This window comes from Uloborus diversus, chromosome 3 (genome assembly GCF_026930045.1).
Source record: "Uloborus diversus isolate 005 chromosome 3, Udiv.v.3.1, whole genome shotgun sequence".
NCBI classification, from domain to species: domain Eukaryota; kingdom Metazoa; phylum Arthropoda; class Arachnida; order Araneae; family Uloboridae; genus Uloborus; species Uloborus diversus.
Genome location: NC_072733.1, coordinates 41,256,706 through 41,273,816, shown reverse-complemented (window position 1 = coordinate 41,273,816; position 17,111 = coordinate 41,256,706). Strand labels below are relative to the sequence as shown.

The window sequence follows — 17,111 nt, the reverse complement described above, 5'->3', positions numbered from 1 at the left end:
TCATGCATTTTCTGTATGTATTTGTGCATTTGTATTTAGAGGAAAGAAAACAGCTACAAGTATAAGTTCTAAAGTGAGAGAGAGAGGGGGATACGAACAAGAGAGAGACTAATAGAGAGAGACAAAGAGAAAGAGAAGAGAAAATCTGTCCAAACTTTCAAAATCCAAACATTTAGTTTGTGGAAGAAAAAGAAAACTCAGTGACGAGATGAATGACGACAGCAATAATTAAATACCTCTGGCATGTAAACAAAATTCTTTAAAATACCACACTAACTCTGCAATTTTAATAAAATATCTAAAAAAAAATGAGATGAACTCCTTAATACGTGAAAACTACAAGATATCGATAATATCACTGCGCAAGCTCCACTCCGAGCAAGTAAAAAAGAAATTTGGCAATCGGAACCCATTCACAGGCTTCACACACTCAGTTTGAGTAAGAAAAAGAAAAACTGACTTAGAATCCGGAAGTCGATAGTTGTATTTAAATGTCTGTGAAACGATAAGTACTTAATCTTCTAAAAGTTTTGTGCAACTTTTGGGGGTACCAAGCGATATCATTATTTATCAATGACAGTTGGACTGTTAGTGATAAGAATTAATGGTGTCCACACATACTTCGAGATGGATAGCCATTGGTTTAGCTTTAGAAACAGACAAGGAAGAGGTGGGGGTGTGTCGGTAATTATTGTGATAAATGGCATTTAAGGGAGGCCCACTTGCTGTTCCCTTTACAGATAAAACTTGGGAAAGCCCTGGACTCACAAAAAACTCTGAGTTTGGCCAAGCACACTGATCTCGCCACAGGGTTGCACTGTTTATGATTTCAACATTAGGAATTGATAAAAAGGATTATTAACTCAAGATAAAAGGGTTGAATAATTCTGTTTCTATCTCGAGAACTTAAGAACACATACCGAAAGTTCTGTTTTCTCTTCAGCGAGTTTTAATTGAAAGCTCTTGTTCCTTGCAACATAACATATTAAAACTTTGCCTGGTTACACAATCACACGTACTGACTTCACTTCGTGAGGAAGCAATGAAAATTCTTAGTAAAAGTTTGAATTATACACGCTCTACAGCATTGATTTTTTTAAGAGCGGAAATTCATCTTTTGAAAAATATTATTTTACTGAAAAATAAAAAAAATCTCGTTTTTCAATACTGTGCTGCGCAAATGTGGTCAAAGCATTTACGGATGACTTTTGCTGATACATGCTTCTTTAGCAGTGTTACTACATAATAGTTGATTTAATACTGGAGCAAATGTAGGAGTTAAATTAAATATTTGTAATTTATTAAGCGTTAATTTATGAATCGACGATAGAATTGATCTGCTAAAAGCATTTGATAAGAATAAAATGAGACTTGATTCCAATACAGCTGAAATGTGATATAGGTTCAATCCTGTAGAGTATAATAACTCTATTGAATCTAATATAAAGTGCTTTTAAAGCTACTTCTCTTCATTTTCTAATTTCACACATATTGCAAATTCTTCCTAAAAATTTTCGGTGCAATACATTTCGATATAATTCTCTGTTTGAATAGATATTTCTCCCATCTTTTATATATTGCATTGATTTTAATTCCACCATTTTAACAATTGTTCTTTCAATTGACATTCATTTAGTTTTATAAGTATTTTATGCAATGATTCACTATAAGAAATCTAGCACTTGAATGTTTGACCTTGTTAAATCTTATGAATGAGAACACGTTTACGTTCAAACGGGTAAAGATTAGTTTTAAATTGGGCAAATTTATGTAGTTGGGGAAAAAATATTTTCTTAATGACACAGTTACTGTACAAGAAAAAAAAAAAAAACCCTGACGCAGTATAGGTTACAAACCCTTCAATGTAATTGGTAAATACGTATATGTTTCATATTAAAGAGTTTTTCATTGAAATTTGAAGCTTGTCCTGCATTTTTTAATCCTGTTCATATGTGTCCCAGGCTTGTTCACTTGTTTTGTCACCCTTTCCACTATATATATCAAGAACAATGAATGCGTCAATATTTATGATAGTAAAGTTACTAATTGATGATCACTCTTCAAATCGGATTCTCGCATTTTTAATAGAATATAAATATTGAATATAACTATAATATAATTATATTTGAATATAATTATTACATATGTACGATTAATGCAGACTAGCAATATGTTGGCCATATAGACATTAGACACATATCTGAATAAAAATCTAAGTCTCAAACAACCCATTTCAAAATTTCAAAATTGAGTTAAATGTATGATTTAATTTTGCGATTACTATATATATATATATATATATATATATATATATATATATATATATATATATATATATATATATATATATATATATATATATATATATATATATATAAAATAATAATAAAAGTGAAAAATATTGAAAAGACCACACCAAGAGCCCATAGATGCGCATCGCAGCAAAACTAAAAAGCCAAGTAAATATAAAATTAAGCAAACAGAATTACAAATATTAAACAAATTATAAATAACAAATGATGATAAAAAGGAAAAATGCAAACAGCTATTAAGTAGGAATAGAAAAAGAGTGAATCCAGAGCTCATCAGCCGTGGAGGATTCATTAATTATGGTCAAAAGACCAAAATTTTTTAACTATAAACTAGAAGAGAATGCTTAAGCTCCAGTACATGTAATATAGAGTAACAATGGGCAAACGCACCACTTGTTAAGCTAAAAACAATAAACTAGAGCTCAAACCTAAAACTAAAAGCAGGGGGTTTCGCCTCGACTAATTAGGAAAACAAGTTCCGATAATTAGCCTTCCACGGGACAGTACCTGCCAATAACAAAATTGTCTTACCTTGAAATCCAAGTAAACATATCCAGTCCGTTGTTCAGCATGATAAAAAAGCCTATCCATTCGTCAACAAAACATTAAAAATATAAAAATATTACAAACATTAAAAATATAAATATAAAAATATAAAAACCATGTCCATTTTTGGACATGGTTTTTATATTTTTAATGTTTTGTTGACGAATGGATAGGCTTTTTTATCATGCTGAACAACGGACTGGATATGTTTACTTGGATTTCAAGGTAAGACAATTTTGTTATTGGCAGGTACTGTCCCGTGGAAGGCTAATTATCGGAACTTGTTTTCCTAATTAGTCGAGGCGAAACCCCCTGCTTTTAGTTTTAGGTTTGAGCTCTAGTTTATTGTTTTTAGCTTAACAAGTGGTGCATTTGCCCATTGTTACTCTATATTACATGTACTGGAGCTTAAGCATTCTCTTCTAGTTTATAGTTAAAATTTTGGTCTTTTGACCATAATTAATGAATCCTCCACGGCTGATGAGCTCTGGATTCGCTCTTTTTCTATTCCTAGTTAATAGCTGTTTGCATTTTTCCTTTTTATCATCATTTGTTATTTATAATTTGTTTAATATTTGTAATTCTGTTTGCTTAATTTTATATATATATATATATATATATATATATATATATATATATATATATATATATATATATATATATATATATATATATATATATATATATATATATATATATATATATATATATATATAGAACAATAAACCTACAAATTATTATGTTCTTAGAGTAGCTAATTGGCCATAATTAGTATTTAGTTCTCATATTTTCAGTTGAAAGTAATAACTATATATGAAAAATTAATGCACAATAGTATTATGTCAGCATTATGGATATTATGGCTGAATAAATATCTAAGTATGATCCTCCAGCTCACTTTACCAGAATTTTTTTCTGAAAACTTCGGTGAGTACCACTGACCTCGGGGTTAGAATGCCTATAGTGGGGATCGTCTTAATCCCTCGGAATTTTCATTTCCTTCAAAACAGGAAATGCTTGTGCATCTCAGTTTGCAGTATGGCGTCAACAGAGGGTTGGTTGCACCCTCTGGATTGTCAAAGTAGAACAGCTGCAAAGAAGCTATACATCACCACCAGAAATACCTAGGCCTGTCTTGAAAAGTCTTTTTTCTCGGAACGTGTGCTACTAGACAGCTTAACTTTCAGGACGGGGAGTAGAGCTTTTGTGATTTTATGTGATGGATATTTGGTAGCAAGTGTTTTTTTTTCTTGAACGAAATACTACTTGACATTTGAAGATACCTTGCCAAATTTGGCACCAAATGTAGTCAGAATTTCGTTAAAACTCCCGTTTTAAATTAGAAATTAATAAAATACATAAAAAAATTTTCATTTTTAAAAATGTTTAGCTCATCACGTACAATATTCGATTTTCTACAATAGAGCCGAAAAATATTTTTCTGACGCAACTAGTTTAATCCTAAAGGATGAAATATGCTCAATATCGCATAAAACATTAAATAACATTTCTAAAAATTATTTCATGAAGTATACGTGCCCGAGGTGCTCAATCTCGGCGAAAATACACCTGTATGCCAAATGTTAGGTGCCGAAGTTAAAACTGTCTTTGTACGCGCACCACAAGCAAACACCTATTCCCTATTTACGTATACAGAACAAATGGAATCATTCACACTCTTCCTCTACTTGCCATCCCCCTTCACACACAATACCATACTCAATCTATACCATAAGTACGCCAAGTAAGGCCGCCGAAAAGTTCATGGTCTAGTATCTCGCTCATTTATGATTCAATTGAATCCAAAGTTGGGCATTCATCACAGGAATCGTAAAAAATATGAAAAGAAATAGTTCCATGTGAAAATTCAAGTTTTAAATATTTTAAAGCAGTTTTAACGACAAAACAAAAAGCTATTTGGTCTTATTAGGATGACAAATCGCCAATAACACACACTCTGAAAAAAAAAAAAAAAAAAAAACGTCGAAAACGTATCAAACTACGAAAAATTGAAAAAATCTTTGTTGTTAAGAAACATATTAATTTGCATTTGATATACTCAAAATCATTATCAAAATTTTCATTTAATTTAATGGAAAATAGAAAGATTAATGTCACATTCGGAGCACTGATAAGTCGTTGTTTTGAGATTTTTTTCTCTTATTTTGGTCACTCCAACCCACAGTTCATGCACTATATGCAGCAACAGATTATATCATTCACCCGATCCATCAGTGTCTTAATAAAGACAATGGAGTTCAAATAAGACTAATCATGGCTTTACTGGACTACAGTCTATTTTTCTAGGGCTATCAAATCAGGGGAGAAAGGACGGAAAAATATTTTTTTCTTCAATTCGTCAACCACATAAATTAGGCTTTCGGAAACAATGAACAACATTTTTTACTCTAATTACATTTAACCATGATGAAACAAAGTTTACTGTAAAATATGAACAGGACATTTTGCAAAACTCTTCTGTAATAACTTTTGATAAAATTTTGCCGGTTGATAACAAATTGCTTGTTCATAACAATATAACAATTTATCATCAGCTAGGCCTCCAGATGGCGCTAAAATCACCATCTAGCAGGTTTTTGCTATCCTTCATTTAAAAAAAAAAGGGAGGGGGCAGGTGGCTTTACTGATCTACATTGTCTTTTCGGCGATCTCACCTTATAGCTGATTAACCCTTTCGTATAGCGCGTGGAGTTTTCTGATATTTAGCACCAAAACAGAAATGTGTTTACCAGCAAATATGAACTTACATAGTGCCTACTCATTCTACCTAATAACTGCACAAGCACTCTGGAAAAGTTAAGTATTCTGAGTGCTGGCGTCTCATGCTATAGGTATTCTACAAAATGTTTTTGGGTGATTTTTTCCAAATTGTCCCCCCAAAGCACATGTATGCCCGTAGTACGTTTTATCATAAAAACCTAAAACCGCAAATAGTGACCAGTATCAGTTGATGAAACGATAATTTTTGAATAATACTGCCATGCTTGGCACAGCAGTCGAATCTGCACTTTATTTTTGGAAATTGATTTATAATCACCATTCGGTTGTTTTAGTATAAAGATTTACAGTCATTTATAAATTAGAAATAAGGATTTTTTTTTAAAGTGACATCTGAATCACGTAGCATATGGAAGCTTAAAACTTGAAAAAGTAATTTCTCATGTTAATCGCTTTGCATATACGACTTTTGTGCTCAGCACGGTAGTATAAGCAGTACATCCATCATAAAATGTAACAATCCTTGATTACGTCATCTTTTTCATACATTTGGAAATCCTTTTTTCATTTTATTAAAAACGTAATATGTCTGCGATGAGGAGCAGTTTTACACGTTTATGTATAAGGCTAATAAGTTATTGTATGCACATTTTTGAGAAATACATTATTTAAATTTCAAAGAGAATGCAATAATACTAGATACAATAAAATGAATGTTCACAACTAAACACAAAATAAGAACACCCCATATGTGGCCACAAAAGAGTATTGAAGGAAGAAGTTGGAGTGACACACACACACACACACAAAATGCTTATCTCATAGGGTTGGCCGTCTTTAATTTGTGTTTTCATAAATCGTCGATGCAATTTGATGTTCTTCAGTATTTGTTTTCTTTAACAACGGAAAGAAATTGGAGCATCCACAACTTTCTTTATTGGCTTTATAGTCGTTTACTTAAGTATAGTTCGCGAAAATTTCAATCAAAATACCATTACGTTTGCTTCAATATTGGATAATATCAGTACTAAATCGAGGTATTTTTTTTATCGTTTTCGTATAATGGTAAGTTAGGACAAGTACGCACCCGAATCTTCAAACTTCAAAGATACCTATAAGGATGTAGACAATCTTGCACATTAACTAAATTTTCCAGCCCTTTATCGAGGTTTTACAGTAATTAATTTATCAAAAAAAAAAAAAAAAAAAACACTTACACACACACACACACACACACAAACAGAAGTTTGATAGTGTTTTTTTTTTTTTTTTTTTTTGGAATCTCTTCAGGATTGTACTTGCCCCACTTGGCAGGGTTAGTGCGTATTCATCCTTGGTTTCGTCCAGCATTTATATTTGCATTGAATGGTGCACTACAGTAATGAACTTTAAGTTATGCTTTCATTTAGAAACTATTAGCTATACTTTTTAACGAAAAACTGGGATTTCGCATTACTTAATTTTAATGAGAATAACAAATAAAATAAGGAGATGGACTAAAACACTAATGTTAAGAAAAACACTTAATTAATTTAAAAAGAAAAGAAAGCGTTGTTGCGCTAAAAAAGAGAAAAAATATATGATGAAAACTTTGACACTTCGAATGTGAAAGAAAAAGGAGCGAGTTTTCTTCGGCCCACAGGGAGTTATGGCAGAATGTAGAGGACTATAAAAATATCTATTTCAATATTCCTTTCTAATTTACTCTAATTTTTTCTATGAATAAAAGTAGTAGCAGAAATATTGTACACTACTATATTTGCAAACATTTAAATTTATAGCTCTCTATTACAGATTGAATTCATTTCTTTTACTTTGTTTGTATGCGTTTTAATTATTTCTTTTTATTTCACAGAAGCTAAAATCCAAATCTCCTTTCTTGATTTTCCAAATTCTTAATTTTTCATCTGTTTTGAACTCTTCAGCCAGTAAAGCTGTATCTTCAATATATATTAAGTTAATTTCTATTATATCATCATCCCTTTCATCTAAATATTTTTACTCTCCTTATTGTGCTCTTTACAACAAATGAAGAACCGCAGTAATTCTACCAAATCTAAAATATTTCTAACCTCGTCTGCTTTTAAATGGTCTACAATAATTCTTTTTAGATTAGAATGCTGAATCACCTTGTTGCAAAAATCAGTGCTGCTTCCAGGCGATTTTCCAAATACGCTTTCCATTGTTCCACCCCTTTAAAACATATTGACTCACACCGTTTTCGGTAAGAAATACATTACTAAATTTTATTTGACGTTTATTTAAAAAAAGTAAATAAAAAGTTAGCTGCAAGTTCAAATTACAAACAAAACTAACAAATTACATGACTGGCAATTGGCTTGCAATATAGAAAGTACTTGCTTTATCTTACTTTTAAGACGGAACAAGTGTGGCTCCTCGTATAAAAGAAATCTGGTTACAATATTTAATCAAAAAAAAAAAAAAACCTATGTTATTAGTGAGTATTACGAAATAGAGACCTTAACTGACTTCAGTTGCTTAATACCACAAAAAAAGAAACAAAACTATAATCAAGCATTACAAGAGAGCTCTTTACAAGACATAATTTATCATGTTTTATCAATGTGAGATAGTGCTGATCTCCAATTATAAAAATTATCACTCGAAATTTACCCAACACGACGTATGGCAAAAGTTTCTTCCTTTCATCATTCATATAATGCTCAGGGGACGTTTTTACATCGGCGGACGTACTTACCCCAACTTACCTTATTGCAATGTGACGAACAATTTACGTCACTCTCAACCAATACTTATCACATTATGAAGAAGTCAGAGAAAATAAAGTGAGGTTGATTGAGGTAAAAGGAAACAGAATTTAAATGTTTCAACTTTAGATCCTGTCCTTTCTTTCTGAAAAACTTATATTACTTTGAACAAATACGTATCGCATTATGGAGAAGTCAGAGAAAATAAAGTAATGTCAGTTCAGGTAAACGGAAACGGAGTTTAAATGTTTTAACTTTAGATCCTGCCCTTTCTTTTTTGATATTGAGACATAAAATTTTATGCATTGTGTTCAAGACTCCGAGAATAACTGAATATGAAAAACTGCCGTTATGACTTCATTGGTAAATGAAATCATGTTTACTTTCACCCTTGAGACCAGGTGCTAAATTTAAATATCCCATTAATTTCTCCACGAGGTTGATGCAGGTAGAAAATCGTAATGTCAATCTAGTTAGAAGCTAAAGATCTGTGGCCAGCAGTCCGCATGTTGACCGCTGAATACTTCAAATGTAAGCTGAAATCATTTGAATTCAAAGCCATAGAGAATATCAAATTATGCACTAAATTTATGTAAAATACATACAATCGTGCAATTTACATCAAAATTTAATCTTCTGAAAAACAGCAAGAATGAAGAATTTACTTGTTCTGTTTACCCCAGAGTACAGTGTTTATGAGGTAAATGGACACATCTAAATTGCACATCCAAAATAGCTGAGAGGGTGAAATTCATAAGCAAACATGTTTGATAACCGTCCAGCAAGTAAAACTAGTTGAAAAGTTACTTCGCATTTGCAGAACCATTACTGATAAAAATGTAAAACCATTAAACTCAACAAGGCAACTTTTCTCACGGTTTCATCTTCAAACAATGATGACACCTGTTAAATTGTCTGGAAACACGCGGAGTTCCCAGATTGTCTTGTATATTACCTAGTCTTCACTCATCAGCAGTTTAGTTTCGAAAATTACGACAAGTCTGGCAACAGAGTTTTTTCCTTATACCCCATGTTGTTAAAATTGCAAATGCTGTTAAACTATAGCTTAGTTATTTCGCCTTGAAATAAGCTTTAAAAAAATTTTCATCGAAAAATCAAACTTATTTTTTTTAAAAATAGTTTTTGAAAATTGCGTTTGGGTTAAAATGAAGCTACTAGTGCACCATATCGTCGCCTCAGAGCAACAGTAAGCTATCTAATCCCAGAAATAACACTAGGATATATTGCTGTTGCTCTGAGGCGACGATATTTGAAATCGGAAATTATGACTCAGTTATGGACGTACCAAGAATTCCGACAAGAAGTAGAAGAAGTATCTGTTGCACATGTGCAGAATTAGGTGGCAAGGCAGTCAAGCTATGGTTAGTGCCTTGGCTTGCAGGCAGAGCTGAAAAAAAGAACAAATGTTAGTAAATTTCGCATTATTAATAAAAAAAATGCTGGTGGGGGTGGGGATAAAATAGTTACATTTATCTATTTCGAAATTTCTAAAATTTCTTTCAATAAAATAAAAAAGAAAGAGCACTCTTAGTCTACTGGGCAAGCATTCTAAGTATCTTAAAAGTATAAATCCCATAATAAGCACTTCTTTCTGAACTTCTATTTCTACTTTCAACTTCTATTGGCTTTTTATCAACGTTCTATTTAATTTTATAACTCATATTTCTCCTTCAATTTTTTCACTAAGCTTATTTTTATTCTTCTGGAATTTTCTGATTACTTATTTAGCATTTCGATGAATTAACTTACAGCAGGATTAGTAATAATTTTGTGTTCAATGGCATCAAAACGACTAAATAACTGATAGATATCGCTTTTTTCGAGTTATAAGAAGCATTCCACATTAATAAAGGATCTTTTCATGCGGGCAATCTAAATCACGTGATGTATCATTGTTTGAGCTAATATGGTCCCTCTTAATATTTCAGAATTAAGCATACATTAATCTTGATATTTAGCAGGAGATTGGACTTGTTGGACCGCGGGACATGTTTAACCGGACTCAATAATTTTAATGCTATTAATATTTTTTATTTTAATTTATGACCAAAAAAAAAACCCTATAGTCCTACAAACCCTATTTTTTAAAAAAAGTGGTACAGTTATATTGAACAAAATTTTACTTCAGAAACAAGTTTTTTCTTTTTTCTTTTTTTTTCAATGCTGAGTAATTTTTATAAGTCTGTAACTTTATTTTTTAACATAGTCTGCAAGGAGAATGAAATAATAAATTGAACTATTTTCTTTAAAAAAGTTCTTTTAGTTCATAGCTCTTTGAAGTTTCTTTATTTATCTATTGTTTATTAATCTTTTTAATAATACATGTCAAAAAGTAAAAGGTACATGTGTCAAAGTAAACGCTCGATGTTTTTCCCACCGGCTACAATGCACACCTCACATCTTTAGCGCGTGGAACTCCGAACGGTCTGGAATACTCCCGGCATATTTAAAATTTCTCGGGTTAAGAAATCATTCCCTATATATATATATATATATATATATATATATATATATATATATATATATATATATATATATATATATATATATATATATATATATATATATGAAAAATGAATTCACCATGTAACGATGAAAATACTTTTTAAAATGCATCATCTACCCAACAAAAAGCTTACCAACACATCCCAGCAAATAAAATAAAATATTTGCAGAAGAGCGAGATGCATTATCGATAACAGAACGATGCAATTTCTTCTAATCGATGATCGTGAACTATTTCTGGAGATCACCGACCGGAGATGATTTTATTTGTCCTCTATTAATTTTCTCACTGCTCCAAAAGAAAAATAAAAGGCTTCTTATAATCTGAAGCAAATTATTAGAATACTGGCGAATCAAAGTTGCTAATCTTCTTTTACACTTTGAGATGTAAAAGCTTTTTTTCACACCTTCGATCACGGAGGTCGATACATTACGTACTTAGAAAAATTTCTGTTTTTATGTGCAAGTTTTGTTAACTAAATGCAAGTTTATTTAACTGAAATTTTGTGTATTTATTGAAGTACTCCGTTTACTTTAGATCATTGAGTTAAATGTCTGATTCAACCTACACTTGTACTAAAAATAAGCAAACAATAGATTTCATTTTTCTATATGAATGAATATGGGGATAAGAAGCTTTACTATATATTTTTTCTTTTCTTTTTACATTATACTTAATACTTTTATATTTATCAATGAAATGATTCAAAGGTAAAATCATTTCAATCGCATAACACTTTTCTTTTTATTTACTACCTTTAAACCATAGCAGTTGTCTTCATGACATGACACCCAGAAGTCCCCTCGCTAACAATTGTCTTCACTCAAGGCATGTTATGCTTAATTGTATTATTTTCTTCCATTGAATTTTTTTAATTTTGACTTTTTGTAACGGGAGATTTTTGATGTAATTCAAAATGTTTGTTACGTTTTTATTTTATTCTATTTTATTTATTTATTTATTGCATGTTTCTTTGTTTTACTTATGCTGCTCTTAAGCTTGTAAGCGTCACGTTTGTGCATGCGTGTTTAGTTTTCTTTGAATAACATAAATCCCATTCAAAATACTCTTGATAGTTGGAAATACTAAAAAGACGAGCAAATTAAAGTACTTAATGATCCATAGTTTTCACTGGATAAATTTATTGTTATTTTTTTACACAATTTTTCTGTTGTTTAATTCAGTGAGAAGTACACATAGCGTGAAATGGAGCCTCAGATTCGGAATAACCAATCTCGCAAAATCAATGCTGGTTTACAAGAAAATTGGCTACTTCAGTTCTAGAAGAATTTCTAATTTACGAAGGAATGTGTGATTGGTTTGCTTGAAGGTCAGGGTCAAAGGTAATTTTTCTGTTCAACTTTTCCAAGCAAGAAAAAGAGAAAAAAAAATGCCCCAGAATTTATAAAATACTTTTAAACTTCTCCTTTTCACTATCAGTAATAAAAAAGGGAGAAAAGAATTTTTTTTGCCTCACCAAAGAGCCAAAAAGTCACGTAACAAACTTTTTTTTTTTAAGTTGAATGGCAATGATATGTACCTGGCCTTTATTTATTTAACAATATCGTCAGCATTAAGGGAGAAAAAAATTGAAACATTGTCAATTTAAACTTTCAAACCATTATAAAAAGGAGTAAAAAAGTTTTAGACCTCTTAACGCCTACAGTAAGTTTGCTGACGTGCCTTTCAACCTCTATAAATTGGTTACATCACTAAACAAATGCAGTCGAACCCGGTAAATGGAATAACCAATTTGCCATGAAAAATTAGTCTAAAAATCGGGATTTCCATTATACGGGATAAAAATAGCAAATTATAACGGTTTGGTACTTTGTAAATGTATTACAATAAGCGGGATATTCTTTTAACCGATATTCTAATAAGCGGACTTGACTGACTAAATTCTAACTCACAGCAACAGTCCGTCAATTTTCTCTCTTTTTCTTTTATCTAAACTAAGAGACGTTTACTTAAACGACGACTATAAAATGTTTGCGACACTCCAAAGATGAATTGAATCGGGAATTACAGACTAGTTTTAATGCAAAAATCAAAATCATTTAGAAAAATGGTTTTCAGATGTCTCTTTCGGTATTTCACTCAGGCTTATCTGCAGACGTAATGTCTGATTTTTCGATTATCTATAAAGGTTTATAAATAAGATACTTTCTTAAAGAAGGTCATTTCAACCATTAGAACGACTAAAACCTACGGCAAAGTTTCCTGACAATTCATTCTCTTTCCCTTTGATTATTTTTCATTGATCTAAATGTTGGCACTCTTACTTGAAGTCTACAATCATTTTTTCTTGTAAATTAGCCGTTTTTGCCTCCTGAATTTTTAAGCAGAGTTAAAAATGTAGGATAACGATAGCCTGAGCTCCAGCGGTGAGCATCATTACATTTTTTTTTCTATTGATATTGATTGCTATGAACTTAGAAAAGAGGTTGATGTCAATTTCGATCGCTTCTTTTATTTTATCTATATCTTATGCAAGTCAGAAATAAGCGCTTTTGAGATGTTCACACTACTTTTTAAAGTGATTTAGCAGTCTTATATTTTGGATTAGTCTCAGTTTCTTTCCTTCAATCGTGCAATCATTAATTCTTGTATATTGCTCAATACATTTACACAAATGAGACTTTTTCCGTACATATGTTTGGCGTTTGATCCTAGAACTTTAAATATTGGATTTTAATTTTTGTATTTCCGAAAATAAGGAACCATTGCGTATCATAATATGAAACATCAACTTTCTTTAATCTTTTCCTGTATTACCGGTGTGACAGAGCATTTTTTAACATAGGGACTATACGACTCCAATGTCGCGTAGTGAAAAAATTTGTCGCCTCGAAGATGCAAAATCAAACCCCTGGGCGAGATTGGAAAATTCAACATTGGTTCACTCCTCGTTTTTGTAAACGGATTTCAAACCATTGAAAAACTTTCTTTCTGTTTTTTTCCCTCCTTCACATCAGAATTACAGTGCTGGCCAAATTATTAGACTAAGACTGTTTTAAAAGCAAATTCATTCTTGATTACATAACTATAGACACATTAACGAACAGTGAAATAATTATCTAATATTTAGTATGCATTCCCTTGTTTTTGATGAGCATTTTAAGTCTTTTTGGCATACTTTTCACAAGGTTTACACCATTTCTGTTTGTAAGGTTTGATTTTGAAACTTCTCCGGTAGAGCGCACAGAACCTCTCCCCTCTCCCAAGTACCATAAGCAATCGACCAAACTCTCTTTTTTAGGGTTTTAGTTTCTTAACATTCTTTGTGGGTGAGCACCCGAACCCTTATCCCAGTAACAATCACCGAATATCGTCTAAAATTGCGTTTTCAAAGATACAATTCCGAAAATCTTCCGCGGGTGGACCCCCTAGACCTCCCCCTCCCATCTCAACATGTTTAAGTGCATTACACTCACAACTTAATCATTGTAGTTAAATTTCTTTCTCTAATATTCTGTCCTAATTATCTGTCATATTCAGATTTTTTGTCAAATCCGGATATTCCGACAACTCCAGTTTTGGAAATTTCACGATGACTCTGCCTTCTTCGCAAAACCCTAGTTTCATTTTTAATTTGATTTTTTAAGCAGATTTTAGATTGAGGTACATTTGTTAGTCTTACTCGATATAATGCTTTTTTAGGTTCATTTTTATCATTTTATTTAGCTTAAATTATTATTTTTTACTTTCAATTTTAATAGGGAAGTAGGCTACTAATACAAAATTGGTATTCTTGTTTTTAGACGCAAGAACGATTGTTTTTTTTTTTTCGAAAAATAAACAGGGGAGCGCCACCAAACCACTTCTCCCGTAACATTGCCAAAGATAGTCTAAAATGCGTTTTTAAGACTTCAAATTCGAAAATTTTACGGGGGAAGAACCAACCACCCTCTTACCTTCGGAGTTAATATTATACTTACGGTTAGGTTCATATCCGCGTCCTCTTATACCAGCAGTTCTATGAAATGGCCTCAGAACAAACAGTGCTGATTGCAGAAATACCACTTGGAGGCGACAATATATGCACACATTTGTTAAGAAAAGAGAAAATTTTTTGGGAAGGTTACAGCCTTCATGTTAAATTGTGTCGCCAAGTGAAAATTCCTTTAAAAATTCCCTGTGGTGTGACCGAACCTCAACACGTATAATTATTTTTCAAGTAAAAAAAGTTTTTTTTAAACAGTTAATACTTACATACATAATAATTCCTTATGTTCAAATCAAAGTAAAAGCCAAAGTTTTAAATTTTGGGAGTAAAAAGTATATATTTATAAATATAATCAATTTTTTTTTTACATATATAATGTTGGTAACAGGAAAAAACCGACGTTTTGTAACACAAATATAAATTACTGAAAACACGTGTTTCAGGGTTTCCAGAAACCCTTTTTTTATTTCAAAAATGTGAGCTTTTGGGTGGAAAGATATCCGGTAATTTACCGAATTTTAATTTTGGCACTTTCGCCCTTTTGTTTCTAGGTGCTTCAATTGTTAAATGTGTACTTAATTATAATGTTGAAAGAAATTTTCGGTTAAAGCAGGATATAAGAACTAATTTGTTCCAAGCACGATTTTGCTGCCAGTTTGAAGTTATGAGCTACCTCAAATAATAGGTTATTGACTGATGTAGCAGCGATATATCAGCACTAGTAGCCAGTTCAAGATCACACTAAGTTTAAACCTGGATTCCAATACGCGTTTGGAAAGAATTTCAAACTAGTAACGGTATTGAAAATAAATTTGCAAATAATTGTGAAAAAACGAGATAAGTAAAATATTTGAACTCTAACAAGATAAAGTAACTCAAAGAATTTTTTTTTTTTGAAAAATAAAGGACATAGTCTTTGTCTTAAAAATAAGGCAGTTAAAATGACGATAAATATTCTATGACCATTTTCTACACGTTATCATTATCCGTATTTGGAAACTTTCAGATTATCTATAACCTCGAGTCAAGGATGGTTTTTAAAAATTAGCTTATGATCGTGAAATATGCTGAATACATGTGATTCTGAGACACATTTTACTTTGCATTTTAAATTTAGCAATACAGTCGAGTCTTGACATCTAGAAGTCTTATAACTCAAATATTTTTTAACTCGAAGTTTTCATGCGGTCCCAAAATAAATTAAATTTTTCAATACAAAGTTGACTCTATGTCTCAAATGTACTCCTTTTCAGTCGAAGTTTTTTACGAAAGTTTTGTTTTCATTCATGCATATAAATGCATTCAAAATAAGAAAAAAAAAGGATTTTCATATCAGCTTGTATAAAAGAGAAAATTAATTTACAAAAGTGCTCATAATGCGCTGTGTTGAAAGATTGTGAGAAAAGTAGCCGATTGGGCTAACTTTTGCCGTGGTTGACGACCTAAAATTTCATTGCTGGCTAGTCTTTGAAAGACCTAAAATGTTGTCAAAATTGGGAAAAAGTAGCTTTTATTTTTTGGATGACTCAAATAATCGTGCTTTTAAGACAAAAACAGTTAAAAAGTAAAGCGAACTGAAGTCAAGAGAAAATAAATTTTGCTTACGACAGAAACAGCAGTAAAAATTGCTAAGAAATGTGGTTTCATGACTAATAATGGTAGCGATGCCAAAGTGACCGAAGAATGAGATAATTTTGAAATCTTTCTTAATGTGGACCTTGCGGAAATGGAAGATTACTTGAATAACGAGGAAAATGTAACTACGTGTGAATCCTTGTTCTGCGAAACGATTGTGTACATTGTCGGCGGATAGTGCATGTGCAGATTCTGATGAAGACAATAAAGAAGAATCTTTACCATCTCTTGTGCTAATCAGCAAGTATCAGATTTTGCAAATGTTTTACTACAGTACCTGGAAAATTACAAAAACGTGGATCGATCACATTGGGTTTACAAACTTAATGACGTTTTAAGATGCGAAAAAAGAAAATAAAAGCTGTCAAATATAACTTCCCTTGAAAACCTACTTTCCCAGTAAAAGTCAGATAAAGAAGAAAAGAGCATGAAAGAAGGATTAATGCATCTTTAAAATACCGCGAAAAACAAAACAAAAAAAAGTCAAAAATAAGTAAAATAATTAAATAAATATCGAAAAATTAAAAACTGGAAAGTAGGGTATTGAGATGGAAAAAATCCGTCTGCCGGTCTGTAGGTCAATCTGCCGAGCTGTCAGTCTCCCCACCCCGTAATAACTTTTGAGTGAATTGTCCAATTCGAACTTTTTTTTTTCTTTGTTCGAAAGATTTCGG

The 17,111-nt window shown here is 31.5% G+C and overlaps 1 protein-coding gene across 1 annotated transcript in view; it reads right to left on the bottom strand.

Moving 5' to 3' along the window:
* LOC129218631 (chordin-like protein 1) overlaps positions 1-17,111 on the bottom strand; it is a 145,136-nt gene that overhangs the window by 71,323 nt on the left and 56,702 nt on the right. The window contains exon 2 of the mRNA XM_054852951.1: positions 9,633-9,734. Within this exon, the coding sequence (XP_054708926.1) occupies positions 9,633-9,734 (102 nt within the window). The remainder of the gene's footprint in view (positions 1-9,632; positions 9,735-17,111) is intronic.